This window comes from Rhinolophus ferrumequinum, chromosome 22 (assembly GCF_004115265.2).
Source record: "Rhinolophus ferrumequinum isolate MPI-CBG mRhiFer1 chromosome 22, mRhiFer1_v1.p, whole genome shotgun sequence".
NCBI lineage: Eukaryota > Metazoa > Chordata > Mammalia > Chiroptera > Rhinolophidae > Rhinolophus > Rhinolophus ferrumequinum.
The window spans coordinates 46,264,968-46,290,302 of NC_046305.1; the positions used below are offsets into that span (position 1 = coordinate 46,264,968).

Consider the following 25,335-nt stretch of genomic DNA (forward strand, 5'->3'; position numbering starts at 1 on the left):
CAATAACCAATTCCTTTCAGCATGTATGTCCCAATGTAAGGAAAACCAACAGTGAATATATAGAAGAGTATTTGGTTCACTTAAAATTTATAAATTTTTAGGAAGGAAGATGAAATAACCCAATTTCTACTTAACACTTAATTTATTAATTTAGCTCTATACTGTATCAAATTTTAATTTATAGTTCTTTTTCCACTCCAACATGTCATAATGTCAAAGAAAAACTTTCAAAAGTTAAAGACATGACTCTCTTACAAATACAGAATGAACCCATGTCAGAGATTTTATTTTAATTGATGAGGGAACCAGTAGGATGGTAAAGCTGATTCTAAGAGCATTTGAGGAACCGTTTATTTCTAGAAAGAAAATAACAACGGAATGTAAAATAAGATTACTATATATTAGATACAAAACAAGTTAATGTTTTACAGGGCAATGAAATCACAGATTATCTTTCCACTAAACATGATCATTTACATCTCAACTAAACAAAAATCTACAAATTTACTTGTAACTGCACAGTATCTGGACTCCAATGCATAGTAAACAGCAAAGTCAAACACAGGTAATTTTACAGAATTATATAATTCCAGGGTGGGCCTGTGAAACAATGCTTCATTACCACACTGAAAAACATACTATCGTCTGCTTCTTGATTTCTTATTATTTCCAAGTGCAGGATAATTTTTCTTAACAATGAAAGATTTTACTAAAACACTTCACATGAATCTCTTCCATCAATGTTTTGGCACCACAATAGTTATTTCTTGAGTCACCTAACGAAGTTTTCCAGAACATAATATTTTTATGTCCTCTTACATTTTCTCAGATAAAGCATTCTTGGAATCTTATATAGGTCCTTATGAGTTTGAAGAGAGAATAGATTTGTTAAATTACTATAAACATTGTAGAACAGTGTATAGTTATGTGAATGTTAAAATTGTAGGAGAGAGTAATTACAATAATAATAATAATAATAATAATAATAATAATAAATAATAATAATGCAATCTGTAGCTCCCCAAAATAGCAAAAGATAAAAGGGCAGTATAAAAATGCTGTTAAGACTCCCACAGATGACCAGGAAGAAAAAAGAATTTTGTAAATAGAAAAACAAAACAAAATGGTAGAAATCATTCCAAATAATATCACAATAAATATAAATGAATTTAACTCACCTGTTAAAAGACAGAGAATATCAAATTGAATAGACAAAAGAAACTTCCTTCTAGATACATGCCTAGAACATAACAAAACCAAAAGGATGAAAATGAAAAGATTACAAAGAAAATAATAACAGGAAAAAGTTGATGTAACAATATTAACATTAGATAAAATAAAAATTAAGACAAATAGCACAAAGAGCCATTTTTATCACGATAAAGGGAATGATTCAATTGGTATTTTTATGTACCTACAGAAATATAAAGAACTTGATAAAAACTCAAAAAATGATAATAATTTTGGGAGGTTTTGACACATTTATTTAAACTATTATATCTAGCAGGAAAAAAATCCAGTAGTAATACACACTACTTGAATAAAATTAACAAGCTTAATCTAATTTATAGAAAACCTTATACCCAAACAAAGGGAGAATATTTTCAATACATTCAGTATATTTTTCTAAAATGACCACATACTAGGTCACAGGAAAACTCAAGATTTCATATCATCTCTGTTCACAAAGCATTTAGGTTAGTAATCAGCAATAAAAAGATGGCTACAAAGTAGCAACAACTCTTAATTGAAAACTAAAAAAAAATGCACTAACAAATAGCTCATTAGTTAAAGAGGAAATTACAATGTCATGGAACATTTAAATCTAAAGACAACGAAAGCACCACATGACAAAACTTATGGGACAGAGCAAAGTAGTATCCTGAGAGAAATGCATAGCCTTAAGTATAATTATTCTTAAAAAAAGAAAATTGAAAGCAAGGAAACTGAACTTTCAAGTCATGTAGGTAGTAAGAGAATTACAGACTAACAAAAGTAAAGGAAAAAAAAGAACTGATAGAATCCGTAAAATAGAAAACAAACATCACAAAATAAAAAGCAGTTATTTAAAAAATAATAAAGTAGACACACCTCTAGCAAGACTGATAATGGAACAATAAAAATGAACAATATTAAGGTTGAAAAGTAGGGCATAAATTCAGCTACAGCATGGTTTTAAAAAAACCCGAAGAAAACAAGATGAGCCAGTTTATTCCAAAAAAAATAGAAAAACAAGCTGAAATAGAAACATTTCTAGAAAAAAATAAGAGGAATTCAAGAATACAAAGCCATAAAAATATGTGATTGTCTGTCTATCTATCTATCATCTCTGTAATAGAGGTTCTCCCTGAAAAACAAGCCCCATACAGATGGTTTCAAGGAAAGTTTTACCAAACACTTCCAATTCGTTTTAGTAAACTACTATAATCTTATCGCCAAATCCAGACAGGGGCAGTAGGAAGAATAGAAAATTATAGACCTATCCCACGCTCTTAGATGTAAAATCCTATATGAAACGTTAGCTGGTTGCCTCTTTCTATCCAGTATTGTTTTTCAGGCCATAGCCTGGATAATGGAACACTATATAGCTGTTAAAACCAACCTAAGGAGGTGGAGCGATGAGCGGATTAAGGCAGGTGACCAGATTGGTGTCCCTTGGAACTGCTGAGTCTTTCCCCACATTTCCAGTTTGACAAACTTGGTTCCCCTTCAAACACCGTGGCAGCCATCGCCTCGTGTCCTACGGATTAATCCTTCCTCTTTTGTGTTGCCTCAGTACCTTATATTTATATAAGCATATCGATCTCAGGCTTGTGCAAGGCTTTGTTTATCTGTGACCTGACCACACAGCCAGCCCAGGGTAGGCCTGGGAAGAAATGTTAAACAGCACTCTTCTCCAAAGGGTCCAGAACACTTGCTCCCCACCTACTACAGTAAACCGCTTTGTACAAAAGGACAAATACGAATGAGCTGTCACCAGGTCGCCCACCAGTGGTCGCGCCCTGCCCCGCGAAGCAGGGGCCATGGATTAGACGCGGCTGCTGTTCGCGGGTTTCTCCATCCGAGAGGATGCCTCACGCCGAGCCACTTCCTCTTCCTCTCACTTTAAGCGGCGCAGACACCAATCCCTCTTAGAAAAAAAAACTCTGTAACAGGAAGCGCAGAGGCCAGGGTACCCGGCATCCAGCCCCAGATCGCACGTCGTCCGCGCCGCGCGGGATTCGGCGCCCACCCCACGCGCGCTGCGCGCTCCCACTGCCCGCCCGCGGGTCGGAGCGGGTGCCGGGCGCCGGCGGAGGGAGGGAGCCCCGCGCCGGAGTTGGGGGCGCCGGGCAGGCGGGCGGAGCCGAGCGCGCAGCTCGCCATGGAGGTGGAGGAGGCGTTCCAGGCGGTGGGCGAGATGGGCATCTTCCAGATGTACTTGTGCTTCCTGTTGTCCGTGCTGCTGCAGGTGAGTCCCCTGCCGCCCCGACAGCTTCCCAAGTCCGGGCCGAGACGTCTCCCCGCCCCCACCACGCCCGGCCGGGACGCCCAGGCTCTGCGAACGAACGCCCGTGATGTGGCGAGCCGGCCCCGCCCGGACCCCGCGCGAGGGTGGGGCCGGGCCCCAGAACGCGGGATCGCCAGCGGGCCTGTCAGCCTCAGACCCTAGGTCTCCCCTTTGGAGGTTCTGCCAGGCCCACCCACCCCGTCACCTCCAGTGGGGAAAGAGTGTGTGTGTGTGTGTGATGGGTGGGGGCAGGGCGGGATAGGGGGTGTACTTTAGCCGGCGGGCTGGTTAATAAGGCATGCAAAATTCTGTTGGTACCTATAACAGGCTGTGAGTGCCAAAGAGAATTGTTGCTCTAACCTGTGGCACTGTCACCTTGGAATCTAGAACACTGAGAGAGCCCTGGTCACCCGCTGAGGAAAGTTCTAGCAGCCTCCTTCAGCTCTGGGTATCTGCTTAGCACCTTTTCCAGGATTTGAGGGGGTTTCGTATTCCAGGGGCTGTCAATGTGTAGGGTTTATTTCTCTGTTTTATGTTCTGCTGGGTCTTTCTGCCCAGAGGCCAGCCTCGGGTTGAGACTTTCATAAGTCGAATCATGCCGTTTACGATGTGTGGTTATAACATGGAATCACTTCTTCATTACACAGAATTCTCAGACTACTTGCCCACCCCAACTTAAAACTGTGGGTTCTGTATTCTCAAGGTCACTGCAAATACACTTTGCCAGGCAAGAGTTACTTCTCCTTTGCAGCTGAAACGGTCCATTTGACATCAATTCTCCCAATATTACAAAGACATTTTATTTACAAATCCTTTAGTAGTTTTTACCATGAGTCAGTCATTTTGTTCATTCCTTCATTCAGCAGCTATTGAATGAGTGCCTACTATGTGCTTAGCAGGGGCTACAGTGATGAACAATCAAAGCCCCTTTCCTATGAAGCTTTCTTGCATTCTATCTAGTCTGGGTGGGGTCAGGCATGCGGACAAACAAATAATTACAGTTAACATGTAAAGGATAGTCATTCTGAGGAAAGTACAGGATGGTCATGAGTTTAACTACCAGTCTGCCAGTTGCTTAAGTCTTGCGTAAGGAAAACTGCTTAACAGGAAGGTCAAGCTGCGGGAAGGTAAGGGTTGACTTACGGATCCCTTTTCCCATGAAATTGTTTAGAAGTTTGGTCGATTTCATCACCAGCGAGGAGAACCGTTGAAATGATAGACTGATAGATGAAGTCAGTGCTTTCTGTAGCAAAACCGGTTCTCAGTTGCCAAGTATGCAGTATGCTGAAATTCCTTCAAGTTCATTGTTTCAGCTTCAATGTACTTTGCCTATGGGGAGTTTAATAGAGAAAGAATAGAATTGTAACCGTAACTGTTCATTGAATTCTGCCTGACATGGAGTCAATATTTGCCTGATGTTAATTTGTAACATTTCACTTTGAGACGATTCTTTTCCTGTTCTAACAAAGAATGCCGGGAACATAACTAGCTCTCTGAGCAATCCCACCTGTCCATCTCCTCATCCCTGGACTCCATTTTACTTCCTGTGTCATTATCTTCTTACCTGCCTGGCCAGGCACCCGCCAACCGGGAATAAGTTTGTCTTTTGAGTGGAGTGGAGCACTAAAAAGGGTCCTGCACCTGTTATGTTTCCTTCCTTTCCTTGATGGTTGACCACTTTGGTTAGAGTTTGATACCAAACAGGTCTAAGCCCAGGACCGTGACTCTTCATTTGAATTCTGCCTGACATCTGGTCAATGTTTGCTGTAGAAAAACCAGGTCTTAGAGTGTTGGGAACGAAGTGACTGCTTATCTTATAGGTGTGGGCTGGGAGGTGTGGGCTGCCAGTAGCTGTGCCTGTGTCAACAGATGGGTTGTTCCAGGCCAGGCAGAAGGGAACCCTTCTCAGCTGTTCCATGTTTCTGAGGACTCAACCGTCCCATTGAGATAGAGGAGACAGGTGATCCTCGGGTCGCCCAAAGCTATCCTGGATGTGAGAGTGGAGTTCCCCAGAGACCTCTCCACCAAGTCTCTTGTCGGAGAGGTTTGGGCTAGGGGAGCTGGCCTGCAGAGTGGGAGTACTGGGGAGTCCCGTTACATAATTGTAACACGATTCTTGTGGGGGTTGCCTCCTCCGACAGAGGAGAAAGTCAGAAGCCCTTTCAGAGTTGACTTACGTGGAAGGAGGTTGACATTGTCTGATTTTAAAACCAAAGCACTTGTGTACCATTGTCCAAGGATGGTACAGACCAACTGCTAGCAGCACTACCAGAGAGGTAACTTGGACAGGTTACCCTGCACATTGTAGGATTGCAGAGAGAGGGGCCTAGGCTACATCTGCGGTTTGGTAATGACCAAACCCAGCTGAGGAACACAAAACCAGAGGGCCAGGCATGGAAACTTTACAGATCCGTTGGCTTTTTCTTCCTTCTGAGACTAGTATTATTTTAAAAATGGTTTTAACTCCCTTTGCCTCAGACACATCCAAGTTCAAATTAGGAGGACAAAACCACGTTACAAAGCCAGATTTCAAGGTCTTTAGGTTAACTGTTCTCTTGGCTTATTGATACTGTCATTTAGCTCCTCAGAAGTTACCTCAATATCCAGTTACTGTCCTTCACACTACTGCAAACAACACAATCTCTGGCATCTCCATAGTGGTCAACTTTTAGGTACATGAAGAATAGATGCAGCTTTTATAGATTCTCTTGGGCATGATAAGATACAAATGTCCCAATGATAGTGATAAGTGGTTTTAAAGCACATAAGCTAAAGGGAAAAGAAAATGCCTGTGTAAATATGGTTGTCTTAGGAACAAGCAATAAGAAAGATTTACAATTTTACAGTCAGAAAAAATTGTATCTCCCAAATATACAGGCCCTCCCTTGGGTCAGAGCTATTTGTGGTATTTCAGTACGAATAATTCTGTTTACCTTATTACTGTTTCTATTTTCCAATGGTGATTCAGAGTTGACGCCATCAGCAGTACTTTGTGTTTGTGTTTGTGTGTACTTGTTTGACAGGCTGTCTGGAGGAAGAAGGTTGGAATACAGTTCTTTGTTTCTTGATCCCTTGACATAAGTGAAAATTAACCCAATTTCTTTGTTCTAAGCCAGAGACTCCAGCTTCTTCATTTTCTTTAGGATCATGAATCATAGGTTGTAGTATAATTTGCCCAGAATTTAAAACATCCATTAACCAACAAGAACGCGTAACCTGTAACAAGCATTTGTTTCACAGCCAAACTGGGATGCTTATCTGAACCTCAGCTTGAGGTACGGTCCTCTGGTGTTTCCAGAATGAGTTATTTTTATGTCAACTCTTAATAACCCCAACCTGATTTTTCTGATCCTAAAACTACCAGTGCATTCACATCATCCACGTAATAAATATATTTTCATGGTGTTTTAGAAAGTGGAATGACTGAACAGGTATTTTACAGAAGCGGAAACTATAATAATCAACATGTGAAAAGATGTTTACCTTCAGTGGTCACCTGGGAGAGGCATATTAAAGTGACTATGAAATGTCATTTCACACTTATTAGATTAGCAAACATTAAATAGTCTAACAGTACAAGTGTGATGAAAATGAGAAACTACCCCATTTAGAGAACAATTTGCCACTGTCTAATAAAATTAAAACCCAGCATTGGACTCCTAGGGATTTGTCCTACAATGTCTCTTAAATATGTGCATGAGGAAATATGTACAGGACGTTTATTGCAGCACTGTTTGTAATAACAAAAATTAGTAACCACCTAAATGATTCCCAAAAAGGGACCGGATAATTAAAATGTAGTGTAAACTTGATAGAATGTAACAGTTAAAGTGAATGAACTAGATCTATACACAGCTACGTAGACAAATCTCTGCAACACCAGGTTAAATGCTAGGTGGGTACTAGACTAATCAGGGGATCATAAATTATACAGATGTCTAACCACTATGCTGTGTACCTACACTAATATAAAATAATATTGAATGTCAGCTGTAATTGAAAAATTGAAAAAAAAAGAAGTACAAGTTGGTAGTTACAAAATAGTCATGGGGATATAAAGTATAGCATAAGGAATATAGTCAGTAATATTGTGGTAACTGTACGGTGTCAGATGGATACTAGGTTTATTAAGGGGGATCACTTTGTAAGTGATATAAATGTCTAACCACTATGTCCTACACCTGAAACTAACATAATCTATGCCAGCTGTACTTGAAAAGTCAATTATTTTTAAAAATTAAAATAAATTAAAATACACATGCTGAGGAAAAAAAGATTAGAGAATAAAAAATAGATGTCAATGACTGAACACTTAAAAAAAGAAAAGGTAACAAGCGTGATATACACAATGTGGCACATACTCTTATTAGAAATTTCCAAAACCTACAAAACAATATTACGTTTGGTTTACGAATGTATACGAACAATGTAAAAGTAGAAACTCATGGAATAGGAGGATCCACACCCCGTTCATGAGATTGATTGCTCTTGAGAAGGAAGGGAAGGAGTGGGCTGGGGGAGCGGTCCACAGGAGATTTCCTTTAGATCTGTAATACCATTTTAAAAATCTGAAGCAAATATGATAAAATGTGACTTGTTAATTGTGGTGGTAGGTTTGTGAATCTTACTTTATTTGTTTGATTTTCTGTGTTACATTAAAAAAAACAGTAAAGAAAAGCTGATATGTATAGCGAGGAGAGAAGGCTACAGTTCACTATATGAGAATAACAGCTCACTCTTGTATTGCTATTCCTTTCACCGATTATGGCTGTGAATTGTGGTCATTTAACACTTCGGAGAGTGAGGTAGAGTGAGTTTTGTTCAGGTGCTTTATTAAACTTTGTGTGGAAACGCTGTCTTAATTGTCACAACTAACATCTCCTCCCTGCGTGCATTTGTCACCATGCCCACTCTCCCCAGGAGATTCGTAGGAATACGACCTTTCGATGAGGTGTCATGGAGGTGGATAGCTGGTGGTTCTGACCTCTCAGCCACAAGCAAGTGATGAAGTTCACCCCGTAAATTCTAGTGAAGACCTTATTGTATCACAGCCATTAAGACCAGCCCCCATGCCGCAGGGGATTCTCACCGCTGCGGGGGGATCAGCCGTGATGAGGACCTAGAGCATTAGTAAGAGTTTCCATATGGCGACTCCAAAGCATGTGATCTCCCAGGGTTCTCTGCTAGTGTGAGCAAGTTTGACACTGTCCTTACCCTCAAATTTAGTTCTGTCCACCCATAAAAAATGGCTGGGAATTGGATGATAATCTGGTGACTCTTTGCCTGGTGTTCCTTCCATCAGTTTAGATGAGTGGGACACCCTAGGTCAAGGAGACCATAGCTACACTTGCCCCCCACATGTCCCCAGGAAGCTGTAGACAGACACTGCCCCCTGGTGTAACGCAGCTGAAGCTGCACATTTATCAGACCCTCAGGTTTCCGTCCAAGGCTATGGAGATACAGGGGGCCTTCGGAAGGTTTAGGGAGCTCCTTTGAGCATGGAGCATCTCAAGAATTGGGAGGTGTCTTGGAAAGCAACTAGCCCAACACCTCCACAGCACCCAAACCACCAGCAACATGCCTGGCCAGAGTCACTCACAGCTGCTTGACATGTGCCCTGACAGAGATAGCATTACCTTCCAAGATAGCACAAAAAAGTCATTAAAAATAGGAAGACAGGCAATGTGCCTATGGCAGGAAGAACTCTCAGCTTGAATGCTGTCAGTCTGCTGCAAGATGGCAGAGTGCACTTACGCAGATGGCCCCTCGTCTTCACTGTGCTCTTGGAAATGGCTGGATCATGAAAGTTGAGCTAATTTATTTTGCAAGTTTAGGATTTCTTAACGTTGCCCCATGCCCGGCAGTTAGCTGGCATTGTGTCATTGTTGACCTCGAGGTTTTCCTCACCACAATTCGAGGCTGCCTTAGAAGGAAGAGCCGTGAAATCCAAAGACCCACACAACTCGGGAATCTCCTCTCTGACTTCCTTGACCCCAAAGCTCAAACAGAAACTAGTACCTTCATTCATGGGAGTCGTATGGTACTCAACAAATCGTCCATGGGATCGAAGAAAAGAGAGAAAACACAGAAAAGAAAAACAGAACAAAAATCACCAGAACTTCTACCACCAGAAGTAACACATGCTCACGTTTTGATGTATGGCCTTCCAGGCTTTTTATGGTACAAACATGTACATTTATGTTTTTCGGTGAAACTTGGTGTTTTAACCTGATTTTGTCTCAACAATGTTGTGAGTGACTTGTTGTGCTCATAAGTAAACAACTACACCTTTTTCTAATGACTATACCATTCATAATAATATCACATTAAGACCAACCCGTACACCCCGGTAATAAGATTATTAATTATTAGTAGTAATGATAAGCTATTAATCATTATAAAATATTAGTAATAATATCACAGACGTACATGTACCTACTTCCAGATTTGATAGTGTTCCAATGCCTGGCTATGCCATAATTAATTTGGTTATTCCTCTTTTCCACACAGCCTATGCTGTTGGGTCGTGCTTGAGCTCTGGCCTTCACTTCTCCCAGCTGAATGTTTATCACTCTTCTCAAGTCCAGATTTCTCCTGACTCCATTCCTCTCATTCTCCCCAGGTCGCCTTTGTTCCAACTTTATGAAGAAAATAGAAGTAACTAGGTGGAAACTTTCTAAACATCCTTTCCTTTGGCCTCAAAATGAATTTTTATCCTCACCTGTCATGTTTCTCCATGTTGTCCAAGAGGAAGACATATCTCTACCCTTTCCAAGAATAGCCTCTCACCTTTGTTTTGATTCTATGAGTCTGCAATCCTCTATCTTTATGCCTTCTCTGACATCCCAAAGAATGGCCTGCATAGAAGATGTAGGTTATATATGGAAATAGTATTAAATTGCGTTAACCCATCAAGCGAGAGGGTTATTCCCTTTTCAATTCTTCTTTAATCCTTCTGTTTATCTAAGAAGGAAGTCTTATTCGGTGCTAGTACTTCTCAACACATTTGCAGATATTTCTTTTTTAACAAAGGGAATGAATTAGAACTAAAGATTTAAAGAAGGTCCAGACTTTGGCAGAAAACATTACCTAGTTAGAATTTAATATTCTGTTTTCATTTCATTTACTATTTTAAAAAAACTTCTTTTTAAACTATGAAACCTTTTAAAAGAAGTACAGAGAATAATATCACAAACATGCATGTACCTACTTCCAGATTTAATAAATGCTAATATTTTGCCATATTTGTTTAAGGTTGTGTCAATCATAGTTCAACCAGAGAAGCAGGAAGCAGGACTCCTAGGATGGAGACATATGTAGGTGTATATATGCGTGTGTATGTGTCATCTATATGCATATGATTATATATTTAATCAATGAATACTTTATTATGGGGTTTTGACCACGTGCATTTGTGGAGCTGGTTCAGCAGTTCCTGTGAGGCTTTGTATCTGATGTTGGAGCTTGAAGTCTGCAGGGCAGGCATTCCAGAAAGGAAGATATATCTGGAACCTATCAGAACTGACTGGAATCTGTGTCATTCTCACTGCCTCCATCCTTCATGAAACTGAAGGAAGGTCCAGGGGAGCAGGGAACAGTTTTAGGTCCAGCTGCTGTATCGCACCAACAAGGTGAGGCAGCAAAGAAGTGACAATGTTTGTGAGTCACAAAGGCACTTGCCCCAACTTTCTGAGCATGATAACCAAATGGATGCTGCTTTGCTTTTACCCTGCCCCCCCCCAGATCTTGCCCGAAAACATCTCTTGTGGCCCACCTTGAATAAAAGCATGCTAGCCAACACTTTGCATTGCAACACAGCGTCTGTGTTTATAGTTCCATCTGGCCAGTCATGTCTGCAGTGATATAAAATTTTATTTCTCTGTAAATTTAGGTAACTTAAAAAATTTGAACCAATTTCAAAGAAGACTATGGTGTAAATAATAGAAAACAGAAAGTAGGCTCATAAAGCTCTTCTAGGGGGTACTCAGATGACTCAAATTTGGGAAGAGCTGAACTAGGCCTGTAATATATCTTCAGAGAACACTAAAAATATGTTCTTTACTTTCCTGACTCTGATTGGACTATTTCTTTGGCCTAAAAGTTCCTTCCCCTACTTTATGTTTTGATTAAACCCCTAGCAGTCTTTACCTACCTAGCTCTGGTGTCACATTTAGAACCTTTTTCTTACTACCCTAGTTGGAATTAACATCTATTTTCTTTGTGCTCTCGTTAACTTCATTTCTCCTGTGGCTAATGTAGCATTGGTCAGAGTCTGCCTTGCATTTATAACTGCATGTCTTTGTTGTCCTGACTTGAATGCATGTGCTTAGAAGGAAACAACTGTTTCTTATCCATTCTTGTTATCACCTGAGGCTCATAAGACAATGTGTTGCAAAGTGTTGGTACTCACCAACATTTTTAAAAAATTAAACTGAAATAACAGAAGGAAGGTGCTTAGGTGGTGGTATTCCCATTTTATTTGGGAGAGAGAGAGAGAGAAACAGACGCAGGTTAAACAATGTGTCCAGTTAATTAGTGGTTGGAACCAAGATGAGGTCCCAGAATTACTGATTTTTAATCCATCACTTTTTTTTTCTTTTTGCTACACCATTCTGCAAGGAATTAGTTAATATATAACACAGGGTATTATATACACAGTGGTGTGTTGGGCTTCTTGAAAGGTTACAGAGGTGTAAGAGTTTCTTTCCTTCAGGAGATGACAAATCATTAGAAAATTAGAATTGATCGACACTGTTAAATAATGATACAAAACAGTATTTCCCCAGGAGCTAATGTGGGCATTACATGCTGGGGAATTAAGAAAGGAGACCTCAGTGTGGTCTGGAGTGGTTCACTGAAGCCTTCAGAAAGAGGGCTGAGCTTGAGCTGAACTTTGAAGCTTGGGTTTAGGAAGAAGTGGGAAGGTCATTTCAGGTAGGAAACATAAAATTGGGAAAAACCGTAAAAGAGGGAATAATCACACAACGTGTGGCACAGGCCAGTAGCATTGATCTCAGCAGAATTCTTTAGAAATGCAGAATCTCAGGTCGCTCCCCAGCTGACGGAATCGGCCTGTGCACATAAAAGTTTGGGAAGCACTGCTACAAGCTATTTGTGTGGCGCTGTACAATTTCCTGCTGGCTGACGAAACATCCCATCTGACCCTCAGAATGGGTTAGAGACAAGTGAATCAGTTAAAAATGTATAACTAGTGTCCATTCCTACTGGCAGAAAACATGACGTTTAGAGAGGTTTGGATTTGGTGCAAGTTTCCTAGAGCTGAGGTTCAGACTCAGGTATACAGAGTTCATGTACTTTTCCCACTGCACAGTGGGCAGTCGTGTCCGGGGAATTGAAGAGGCTAGCACAGAAAGCTTGAATGCAGATTTAGCAGCAACTGGGCCACGTGGTGGGGATCTGGAATGTTAGGACATTCACCGTTTGTCCATTAAGACGTGTTGATCAGAAGACTGATCTGGTGGCATTATGTGGATGGATTCAGAGTCGGCGAAGAAACAGCTTAGAGACACCAGTTATTTAGGGCACAACTAAATTTTTTAAATTCAAAAAACTAGGTAGTCTCAGTAAGTCACCCCCCAAATATTCCTGGAATATTCACTTTGAGCTGGGTACTGGGTAGTTGGTGTTGCTTTCACGATATGGTCTCGTTCATGTAATGCTTTTGGTTACGTCATTGAATTAACCGAGGACTAAGTATGTGAAGGACGAACAATAATGATAAGAATAAAATCATCTTTGATTTTCCCGTTTTTCTGTTGTTTTGTTTTGTTTGTTTTTTTCCCTCTGAAAAAAACCTCTGGCCCCAAAGTGTGGTGGCTCCCATGTGTCATCCTGCTTTTGTTATTCGTGTTGTGTGTAATTTTGAACGGTTCGCTTAATCGTTCTGTAGTTCGTTTCTCCTGCTTACAACACAAACATCCTACTTGCCATGACTTCATAGCACAGGATATTGTGATGAGGTAATTACGAGAGTTTTTTTTGTTTGTTTTTGGTTTCCTGAGTATTATAAAAGCGTATAATGTGCTGTTAGTGTAAAATTACTTTTAAAACCTTCACTTTTTGAAACTCTAAAAATTTCAATCCCCCAGTGCGTTTTAGTCACTTTTCTAATTATAATTACATTGAAAGGCGGGGAAAAAAACCCCAGCCATCTGTGGTCCTTGTTCTCCTTCCCTGGAGGTAGCACTAGAGAAGATAATGATTTATTTGAGGTGTTGTTAGTCCCACTCTGAAGGAGAATGGATGGTGGTTTTTCGTCATGCCTTGAAGGCCCGTCTGCTGATGGGTGCGATTCATTAGGACAAGAATATGGGGGTGGATGTGTGAGTAGTTGTGGATGTCTGGTAGTTGTAGAGGAATAGCAGAGGAGGAGGAGAGGAGATTTGTACTCTGGGGGGAAAGAAGCAGGATGTGAGCTCTGTGACATCGTCACAGTTGAAGAAGCCCAGCTGTGGAAAACCACCCCAGTGTTGTATGTCGGTGGCACATCCTCATGATGAGACACGTGCTAAACCATCTTTGACTTCCTGTGACCACATGACCTTCGTGTGTGACTCTGGGGTAAAGGGCCTAACGTGAATCTCCGTGCAGAGCGTAAGCTTCATCTTTTACCTAAGCCGCAGGGTGCCCTTTCCTGGCGTTTATCACACCGTGGCAGAGCCACCTGCCTCCTCTGTGTCCCTTACCTGTACCGAAACCAAACACGATCACGTGTGTCACAGAAGACAGAATGGCTGATGCTGGCTGCACTGCATGCAAGAGCTTCATGTTTCTGGGGACATAGAGCTGTGGCCCTGTGTATTCAGCCCGGGTCCCTGTGTATGTGTGCACGTGCACGTGTGCGTGAGTGGGGTGGGCATGAAAACCTTGAGTGGTGGGAGGAGGGCAGAGGAGATGGGAGACGTGGAAGGTGCTTATTCAGACTATAGATTGCTGGGACTACTATCGATTAATACAGATGATCCTGATCAACTAGATTTCATTGCTCCCTACATTGTGAACTAGGGTATATATCCGCTCCACCTCTTTATTTTTCAACTGCACTCTATACATTTTAATTTCTGCCGAGAAAGGCATCCTTCACAATGTAGCACACCTCCGATTAGAGGACCCTTTGGGGCATTTCCTCTTTTGCCTAAGACATTGCTTTTTCTAGAATAATCCAGACAAGAATGCAACGTGTTCATATATTTTCAGCAAGCACTCGGAACAGCACTTGGCCCATAGTTCGCATGAGACAAGTGTTTGCTGTCATAATTAGCATTGCATCCTTGTCATTTATTCATTCATTCATTCATAGGTTGAGTGTGTGATGCCACATATTTGGGCCTTGAGTTACTTGCTTTGAAACTGCAAAGGTGCATCAGACTTAGATCCTGCCCTCCGGGAGGATATATTCCAATAGGGAAAATAAGACAAACAAATACGTAAATATAATGCAGTGAAAAAAAATGATAATGGGCTCTAAGAAAGGTCTAGAGGGAGCTTTTTGGTGGGGGAGGAGAGCAGAAGTAGGAGAGCGCTTCTGGAGAGGTTGGAGGGGACAGCAGGATGGTAGGCGGTGGCTTCTGAGTTGTGTCTTGGAGGATGAGAAAGGTCCAGACGTTCACAGCAGGAGAAAGTGCTTTCTAGGTGAAGGGGCTGGCAGGAGCAAAAGCAGAAAGGAGCGTATTAGAGAGAAGATGTAACTAGTTTGCCCGGCCGGACTAAAGGCTGTGCACTTACCAGAACCTGGTCTTGCATTATCTCTTGCATTATTCCTTTGCCCGGTTCTGCCCCGTCTCCCATTTCTTTACCCATCAGTAAATTTCAGCAGATAATAATCAGGAGGGGCAGTGACTATAACAGGTACAAGTGGCTTTGGAATTACAGCTGCTGCTAGATGTGTCATCTGCCTGCTCTCGTATTCATTGAGGTTTCTGTTTTGATAAGCTGACCGCCTCCTGTTCTAAAACTTCCTTAATAGTATGCAAATAGGGGCCAAGAAGCAATACACATCTAGAAACATGTTTCCCTGTGCCCTTTGCAATAAATCTCCCATGCAGACTGACCCGTGGCAGCTTCGTACATCTTGAGAGACCCACAGTCACCCCTCTCCAAATAGATTGGGGCTGTCTTACATCCCGCAGCCTTCCCGAGAGTGGGAAAATCACATCTCCGGTTGTACATTAGCTTTCGGTTACGACACACGCACAGTGTCGTGACTTCTTTTCTCTTTCCCTGACAGTAATTCCATCATCTACTTGGGATAAATTACTCTGCCTTTGGTGCTGTAGCTTCTGCTCTTAACAGCTGCATATGCCCCTCCCGGATGGTGTGGAAGGTGTTGGGCGGTGGCTGAGGAAGGGAGATAAAGCTGTTGGCAAGTCTGTCCACCTTTTTGTGCCTCAGTCAACACATCCATCCAGTGGGGGTGTGTTACTGTGTGCTGCAGAGAAATCACACGCTTTGTCCTTTTTAAATACGTAACTCTGTTTAAAGACATTTTAAGACATCAAGTTCTAAGTTAACAGGGATAATTTCTGAGCATAAGATTGTCTCACTATGGAGAAGACTAATTCTGTGTTTTCTTAGTACATTTTCAGATTGGAATAATCATCCAACAATGAGAACTAATATATATGGAAATCCATAGCGTTAAAAAGGCTGCACCGGGCTCAACGGATTATAAGCCCAATTGTGAGTAGCTAGAAAGCCCAGAACAGTCAGCGACAAATGGCATATGTGCTCAAAAAATATTTCTTAAATGGATGAGTGAAATATTTTTTTTTTCCTTTGGGGAGACTACTATGGTTAGACTAAACAATGATTAAGTACAGCCGAAGGTTATGGATTGAATGTCCCCGGGATTTTGAATTTCTTTAAATCGTATTATAAGCTGTATACTATTTTTAAAAATAGTACCTACTCAGGTACATATTCTGTTATGCTCACCTGCTTTAATAAGGCACTCTCGCTTGCTTGCTCTCGCTCATATGTGTGTATACATATATATATATATATATATATATTTCATATATATGTATGTGTGTATATATATATCCATACACAGTTTTCTGAGACATTTAACTATGCCACAAAAAGTTTTCTTGTTTAGATCGTGAAGCCTGGACCCTGGTGACTTCTTATCTGAACTGAGGGTATAGGGTTGAAGAGAAAATAGTTGGAATGTTAGTCTCCTACATCAGAGCTGGTAATTCTCCCCCCACCTGCCAGAGTCCAGTCACCTTGGTGTGGGGTCCTCAGCCTCAGACGTATCTCACACGTAGAAGTAAAAACCCTCAGAGAAAGTACCAGGGGCTTTGCAAGTGGGATCGCCGATGACTGTGTTAGCAGGAGAGAGTGAAGCTTCCTTTTGATGTTTTTCTTTGTTTCTGATGTGTCTCGTTTCCGTAGCTCATAAAATCACGAAAGCAAGGAACCGATCTTTCAGGGTTTGCGAGCTTGCTGATTGCATTACCACCATTGATGGTTGTCTGTGTTTGCTCCCCCAGCTCTACGTGGCCACAGAAGCCATCCTCATCGCACTGGTCGGGGCCACGCCGTCGTACCACTGGGACCTGGCAGAGCTCCTGCCCAATCAGAGCCATGGCAACCAGTCGTCTGGTGAAGACCAGGCCCTTGGGCACTGGCTCCTGACGGCCAATGGCAGCGAGATCCACAAGCACGTGCACTTCAGCGGCAGTTTCACCTCCATCGCCTCTGAGGTAAGCCCAGGAGTGATGGAGAGTGAAAGAGAAACAGTCCATTTAGGCTGATCACTAAATGGACGCTTCTCCTTGTCCAGACGGAACCACTTTTTTTGTCTTTTTTTTTTTGTCTTTTTTTTTACTTTTTTTTGTCTTGCTGATTTAAATTTCAGCCACATCATCAAATAACTTTCCAGGAAATTTGAGAGTCAAAGGAGAATATCCTATGAAAACACATTCTTCTTCCTTCCTCCTATAAATGGGAGAAGCATAAGTCTTACCAAGATAGTTCAATGAAGGAAGTGATAAACTCCAGAAGAGCCATCCTTCGATGATAGTGTCCTTTTAAAAAGTGAACGAAAACGTTCATGTTTCTTTATTACAGACACAAAAACTAACAAAGTAAAGAGAGAGAAAGGTAATGACCCATCTATAACATGCACGGATCATGCTGAAGTCCAGTCCCATGTGTAGACCACATGGGGTACCTTGAGTGTAAAACTTTACATACAAACGGTACCACCTGGCATGGCCAGGAAGCCTTAACTTTGAAGGGGGCTTTGCTGGCCAAGAAGGTTCTGGTAAGGGCAGTACCTTCTGAGCCAGCCAGAGGTAAATAAACTGAGGGTACACAGTATGGTGAAGAGAAACCCTAGGATGAGAGGGCCAGGGCTTATGCTTAGCTGGAAAGCACCAGTACTGGTTGTGAAAATGTTGAAATACTCTGTCCCCTTCGCCTGCATCCCACAACCTATCTATTTGCCTGCTTTCACCCTGGATGTCCCTCCATTCAAATATTTTTTTCAGTTTTTGTTATGAATGTGTATTGAATTTTGTCATGCACATCAGTTTGCAATTTTCTACCTCAATTGCAAAGATCATAGGATTTTTTCTTCTTCTTTACCTTCTAATGTGGTGGATTACACTGATTGATTTTCAAATATTGAGCGAGCCTCACATCTCTGGATGGCATATAATTCTTTTTAGATATTGCTGTATTCTACCTGCTAATATTTTGTCAAGGATTTTGGCTTCTATATTCATGATGAATATTGACTTGTAGTTCCCTTTTTTTATACTATCTTTGTCTGGTTTGGGTATTAGGGTAATACTAGCTTTATAAAGTGAATTGAGAAGTGTTTCTATTTTGTGGAAGAGATTGTGTAGAATTGGTGTTAGTTCTTTAAAGATTTGATAGAATTCTCCATTGAAATCATCCCGGTCTGTCGATTTCTTTTTGGGGACTTTGAAAATTATGAATTCCATTTCCTTAATAGTTAGAAGGCTGTTTAAGTGATCTGTGTTGTATTATGAGTTGAGGCAGTTGTGCTTTTCAAAAAATTGGTCCATTTCATCTAAGTTGTCAAGTTTATATGTATAAAATTGTTCATAGTATTTCCTTTTGATGTCTTCAGAGTCCGAAATGGTATCCCGTCTTTTATTACATGATATTGGTAATTTGTGTCTTCTTTCTTATTTACTTGTCTGTCATGATAGAAGTTTGTCAATTGTATTGACCTTTTCAAAGAACTAGCGTGTTATTTCATTCATTTTTCTCTATTGTTTTCCTATTTTCAATTGTATTGATTTCTGCTCTTTATTATTTCCTTCCTTCTGCTTGTTTTGGGTTTATTTTGCTTTTTGCTTTTTTAGGTTCTAGAGGTGGTAGATTAGATTATTGAGGACAACCTTCCTCTTTGCAAATGTAAGCATTTCAGTGCTATACATTTCCCTCTCAGGGTGGCTTTAGCTGTGTCCCACAAGTTTTGATACCTTGTATTTTCATTTTTATTTAGCTCAATGTATGTGTTTCCTTTCAAGACTTCCTCTTTGACCCATGGATTATTTAGAAGTATGTTGTTTAGTTTCCTAGTATTTGTAGATTTTCCTATTAGCTTTCTCTGTTTGATTTTATGTTGTCAGAGGACACACTCTGTATGATTTTAATTTTTTTAAATGTGTTGAGGTATATTTTATGGCCCAGGATATGGTCTCTCTTGGTATATGTCTCATTGGCACAAATGTGTGTTTTCGGTAGAGTGTTTTATAAATATTGTTTAGATCCTGTTGGTTGATGGTGTTTTTGAGTTCTTCTGTATCCATGTTGATTTTCTGTCTAGTTCTATAGATTGTTGAGAGAAGAGTGTTTGTGTCTTTAATTATAATTGTAAATTTGTTGATTTCTTCTTTCACTACTCTCAGTTTTTGCTTCACATATTTTACAGCTCTGTTGTTTGGTGTATATGTATTTATAGTTGCTATGTCTTTTTGGTGGATTGACCTTTTTATCATTTTATAATATCCCTCTCTGTCCCTGATAATATTCTTTGTTCAAAAATGTGCTTTATCTGATACTAATACAGCCACTCCTGCTTTTTGTAACTAGCGTCAGCATGATACAGATTTTTTTCCTCCTTTTACTTTCAACTTGCCTATATCATTATATGTGAAGTTTGTTTCTTATACACAGTGCATAATTGGGTCAGGTTTTGAAAATCTACACTGCCAACCTGTCTTTATTTGTATATTTAGATGATCTACATTTAATATAATAATTTTATGTTAGGATATACCTCTTTCATTTTGATTTTTGGGTTTCTGTTTGTTCTCTCTTTTTTCTTTTTCTCTTTTATTTTCCTTGCCTTCCTGTAGGTTACTTTGACTTGTCTTTAGTGTTTTTGAGTGTATCTCTTTGTATAGATTTTTAGTGATTGTTCTTGGCATTACATTGTATATACATAACTTTTCACAATCTACTGATATCAAATCATAAGAGTGACATATAGAAACTCTCCCTCACTTAACATCCTTTTGCCCTCCCCAGTTTATAATATAATTATCTTAAATGTTTTCCTACACACTTGTAGAATCTCTTAACACAGTGTTATCATACATTAGGAAAAAGAAAAAAAAGGTATACCCCTTTCCTGGGCCTTTGCCTAGAGAAAGCAGGCCTTGTTGGCACTTCTTTTGCCACTCCTCCTAGCATTTCCGAATCACTGGCTTCTCTGGCACCCAGCCTGGGATCCGTAAGGCAAAGAGAAACCCAGGGAGCCCATCGCTGTGTCATTCCTCAGGTCCCAGGGTCCCTCGCTGATGTTCTCTCCACCTTTCAGTGTCGTCTTCTGTTGGTTTCATATGTAATGTCCAGGGTGTTTAGTGGTACCTAATGGGAACAATGGGGAAAATTATGTTGTCCCCGTCTTCCTGGAGGTGAAAGTCCTGTTGTGTCCTTTTGACATACCCATCATTTTTTGAAGTGCTTCAAAAATTTTTGGCATCACAAGGTATTCCAGATTCATCATGTACCTTGGTGCCCTGACTGTGGAATTAGCCATTTCTCCAAAAAGCCCTGCTTCTCTTTATTGCCCCCGTAGGATTTTGAAATGGGTGAGAGCTATAGATCTGCTCAGCAGCAAACCCATTACCACATTATAATGAAAGTAAATCTCAGACCAAATTCTGCCACACGTATAAACACTTATTAACTAAATCCTTATTATCAAAGAATCACAACATGAACTTTCTTGCAGGCCTCAGAAGTCTTAGCTCTGTGGCTTTATGGGTGTTCCAAACTCTGTTTGCATGACAGGTCACTAGAGACAAACTCCAGTTCTCATGGTCAGTGTGCTGACGTCCCCCTCCCTGCCAGCATCAAACAGGCAGAATCTTCCAGAGTTCCTGTGGCTCTTCAGTTTTAGCCGAGGAAATCTCCTCTGTAGCTAAAGCATGCAGACCACACTGGATTGTTTCAAATTCATGGAAGGCTGGTGAATGTATCTCTAAAATACATTGAGCTAATCCATGTATCGTGAATGCCTTTGATTTCACCAGAGGTAGTCCATTTTTCTATTCATCATTGCTAGTCACCAGACCACTATTTTAAAACAAGAACAGGCAAAGCACCCATTGTTGACAGGGGCAGTGACCACAAAAGCCCTTGTAGGAGTTTCCTCTGGAGAAGGGACTTTCTGAAGAGAAGGCCGGCTGACCACTGCTGGACCACGCAACCTTGGTAGGACTGGGGTGAACGCTGCCTTAAGTAACACTTATGCAGAATGTCCCACAGCACGCGCTGACTGCTTCAATAACACAGCAACACTGCTTCAGCACAACAGGCACTCAACAGATGTCAGTGGAATAGAAATCACACTAATGACACCTGTAATTGGGAACCCTATTAGCTATCATAAGAGGGACACCATTGGTAGCCAATGTTTGTTGAGCGGCTCCTACTTGCCTGATGCCAGAGAAGGCCCTGAGGCAAGAGGGACAGTGCTGTTAGACCTGACACTCCAGCGCGGCAGGGATGGGTGCCCTGGTCATGGATGCACCACCTTCTGTGCTGCTCCCTAGGATGCTCACCCTGAGCAGAGCTCGATGAGAGGCTCGATACGGAGGCAAGGGAGACCAGAGAGCTGCGGGTCCCAAGAGTCAGTAGATGCAGGAGAAATGGAATTAAATAGCTTCTCTGGCAAGAGCTGAAGATCTTTGCAGCAGCTCTGAAAAGAGGGAAGGGCTAAGATGGCCCTTACCTACCTGTGAGAGGAGGTGGCCTCATGATCCTCTTATTGCCTCTGGGGTATATTCGTGAGTGGTCTCTCTTGCCACCTGTCATTGTCACACTGTAACTCTGTGTGTCCCCTCCCCTCCCCTTCCTTTCCTCTCTCCTTCTCTCCCTCCCTTCCTCTTTCTCTTCCTTCCTACCTCCCTTTCTTCCTTCTTGCTTTGCTCTCTCATTATTTCTCTCTGTCATTTTGTATTTCTGTGTCTGTTTCTCTATACTCACCTCTCTCCATCTCAGTCTAGATTAAACAACTGAATGTAGAGAATTTAAAGAATTTGCCCTAAATCACATACTTCATAAGCCGCTGGTCTGGGATTTGGTGAGCCCATATTCTTTCCACTACACCAGTGATTTTTCTACCCTATTTTTTCCCCCTTAATGAACAGAAGCCTTTAGTCTTAAATGGTATCTTAGTTGGCATTTCAGTATATAAAAGTGCCCAGTGCTTTGCTGCTGTCACTGAAGGGGGGTGGGGTCCAGGGCTCCCAACACCTCTGCCACTACCAGTTGTCCTTGGCAGCCCCAGAAGCACTTCATGGAGAACTGGGGGAGGAGCTCAGTTCTGCGTGGGACGAGTGGATGGGTATATGGGTGGATGGATGGTGGATTGGAGAGAAGATTAGCAAAGTGACCGTGAGATGACAGCACGTGGTGCATACACACTGAGTTGAGAGCCAAGCAAACTAAATACCTACCTGGGCTGCCAGTCACCTGCTTGATATTCCCTCTGACAGAGTGAATTCTAAGGGAGGAGAACAAATAATCATAATGTTTGTATCTTGGCTTGCAAATTAAAAATAGGAGCGCATGGTTCAGAGTAGCCAGGTGACTTAACTCAATGACACACAGTTAGTAAATGGAGGAGTGTGGCCACTGACTTCTGTGGCCTTTCCAGAAGCATGTGATAGAAGCAGGAAGGGAGGCAGGGAGTCAGCCCACCAATGAATCTGTCTCGAGCTTGCCTTCCCTAAGTTGATTCTACTCTGAGGATATTTGTATCCAACTCATGAGGATTCTGGCTAGTGAGCCCACACAAAAAAATCACACAGGTACCACAGAGCTAGTAATGATTTAGTTAAGCTTGAAATTTAGTGCAGCCACTATGGAAAGCAGTATGGGGATTCCTCAAAAAATTGGAACTAGAGCTACATTACTGTATAGCAATTCCTAGTGGGTATTTGATGAAAACAAAAACACTAATTTGAAAAGATGTAGTAACCCTATGTTCACTGTAACATTCGTTACAGTAGCCAATATAGAAGCAACCTAAGTGTCCATTGATAGATGAATTGGTAAGAAGAGGTGGTACGTATATACAATGGAATATTATTCAGCCATAAAAAAGAATGCTATCTTGCCATTTGTGACAACGTGGATGGACCTAGAGGGTATTATGCTAAGTGAAATAAGTCAGACAGAGAAACACAAATACTGTATGATTTCACTTACATGTGGAATCTAACAAAACAAGAACAAATGAAACAAAAGTAGAGTCATAGATACAGAGAACAAATTGATGGTTGCCAGAGGGGACGGTGTTGGAGGACAGGTGGAAAAGGTGAAGTAGGAATAAGAGGTACAAACTTCCAGTTATTAAATAAGTCACAGGCATGTAATATACAGCATAATCGATATTGTAGTCGACTTTGTAATATTTTACTAGACTTATCATGGTAATATCACTATGTTGTCCACCTGAAGCTAATGTTGCATTTCACTGTACTTTAATTAAAAAAAGAAAAAAGCAGGGGGGAAGTACAGCTTAGAAAAAATATTGTCAAGGCCAAATAAACTTACAGGTTTCCGGATATAACAAAAAATGACAAAGGAGAATTAAATAAAACAAACAGCTCCCATGCTCCTCAGCAGTTCGCCCGCCCACATGTTCCGATCCCAGCGGGCTGCTACCCTAATGTTAAGAGTTCACCCCCTCCTCTCCTCTACCTGTCCCCAGGTAGATCCAGGAAGAGGCTTATCTGCTTCATGTGTTTAGTGCAGAACCTCATGTTTTCCCCGAAGTCATTTTATTTTAGTTCAAAGTACAAATGAAGTGTCCGCCCTGTGTGCTCTCACCTCCGCCGCTCAGAGTGTGTAAGTGACACGTGAGTGCCCACACTCTACTTCTGCCTTGGTCGTCGGAGCCCCATGGGGGTGGTCCCAGTCCTGGAGTGGTTTGGAATGGGTGGTATGGGTGGCTTCCAAGATTCCTGCTGCCACCACCGAAATGACAGAGCAGCAGAGGGAAGAAGAGTGCGAATGATGGTCAAGGAGCAGCCGGGGCCAGCAGTGCCAGCCGAGGTGATGGCATCAGGCCCTCTGTGGCCGGCATCCTTTCGGAGCTGCCCGTGGAGTGCAGTCCCAAACCAAACCCTCCACTTAATTTCTTAGCATTCATTCCATTTCGATTACCTCTCTAGTTTGTCAGGTGTCCCTCCAAATCTCCAGAGTGGTAATATTGAAACTGGTACCCAAACTTGTCAATCAGTTGGTAAATATCCTTATTATACAATAAATGGTATATAGATAATGTGCAGTTCTTATTGAAATTATTTGATATAAGATGTGAGTTAAAAACACAAGTATAAACTCTTGTTGATCTCTCATAACAACTCCTGAAAAGAAGTATTAAGATAGAGTCTGCAGGACTCTGGAGTTTAAGGAGATTGTGTCAATAATACACATTGTAAAACTTTCACCCTGCGCCTCATTACATTTGGGTCAGGCCTTGCAGAGGTTATTCACGGAGATTTTGGGGGAGGGCGAATAAAAGGTTATGTGGATGTGATTAATTTGGTATTAATGCAAAAAAAAAAAAATCCACACCCCTCTAATCTAGGAGTCTTGACTATTTTAAAATGAGCTAATAGCCATTGGGGTGAATTTATGTAGCAAATTGCTGTCCGCCATATTCAAATTATTCCCTGAGCTCTGACTCATTCAGAAAGCACCAAATATCACGGAGAGACACAATTATCATGCTTAATTAATGTTTGCAACCAAAAAGAGTAAGGTTAGAATCTTTAATATCATTGTAGATATTGGACAACTGAAATTGACTTATTATTATCTTGAGATTAATATATTTTCCCCAAGCCGTACCCTGGGGTCAAAAGACAGAGTATTAAAACTATTTGAAAAATTCACTGCAATAATTGCTTTAGGGGCTAATTTTTTTTTAATGTCTTCTTCCTTACATCTGTACTACTGATTGTTATAGCCTGTACACTTCACCCATTAAGTGGTAATTCAGAGTGACAACTACACTGAAATGAAGCGAGTTAGTTAATCACCATGAAACTGTTCCTGAAACACTCTGTCCAAGTACTCCCTAATCACAGAAGGCCTCTCATCACCTGGTTGTCTCCCAGAGTGAGATTTTTCCATCCCAAGCTGTAAATATTTTTTATGGGAAATACAGGACAATGCAGGGCAGAAGTTGGGTTGGAATCGTTATGAGAACTGTTGAGAAGTTTTCACAGAACAGTTACCAGCTCCCCGTTGGTGCAGAGCCTTCAGGAACAGGCGGCAGGGGTGTGGGAGCTACTGTTTGTTCTAGCGCCGCAGCCTGG

The 25,335-nt window shown here is 41.3% G+C and overlaps 1 protein-coding gene and 1 long non-coding RNA gene across 2 annotated transcripts in view; one reads left to right on the forward strand and one right to left on the reverse strand.

The window, feature by feature from the left end:
- Nucleotides 1–269: 269 nt before the first annotated feature.
- Nucleotides 270–3,215, reverse strand: LOC117014678 (uncharacterized). The gene is made up of 3 exons (XR_004421580.1): nt 2,603–3,215; nt 1,179–1,240; nt 270–356 (listed from the first exon to the last, which is right to left on the reverse strand). It is a non-coding gene; the product is annotated as an uncharacterized LOC117014678 (long non-coding RNA).
- Nucleotides 3,216–3,251: 36 nt separating this feature from the next.
- SLC22A15 (solute carrier family 22 member 15) overlaps nt 3,252–25,335 on the forward strand; it is a 64,187-nt gene continuing 42,103 nt past the window's right edge. The window contains exons 1-2 of the mRNA XM_033092782.1: nt 3,252–3,451; nt 17,005–17,217. Coding sequence (XP_032948673.1) covers nt 3,365–3,451; nt 17,005–17,217 — 300 coding nt within the window. The 5' untranslated portion in view covers nt 3,252–3,364. The remainder of the gene's footprint in view (nt 3,452–17,004; nt 17,218–25,335) is intronic.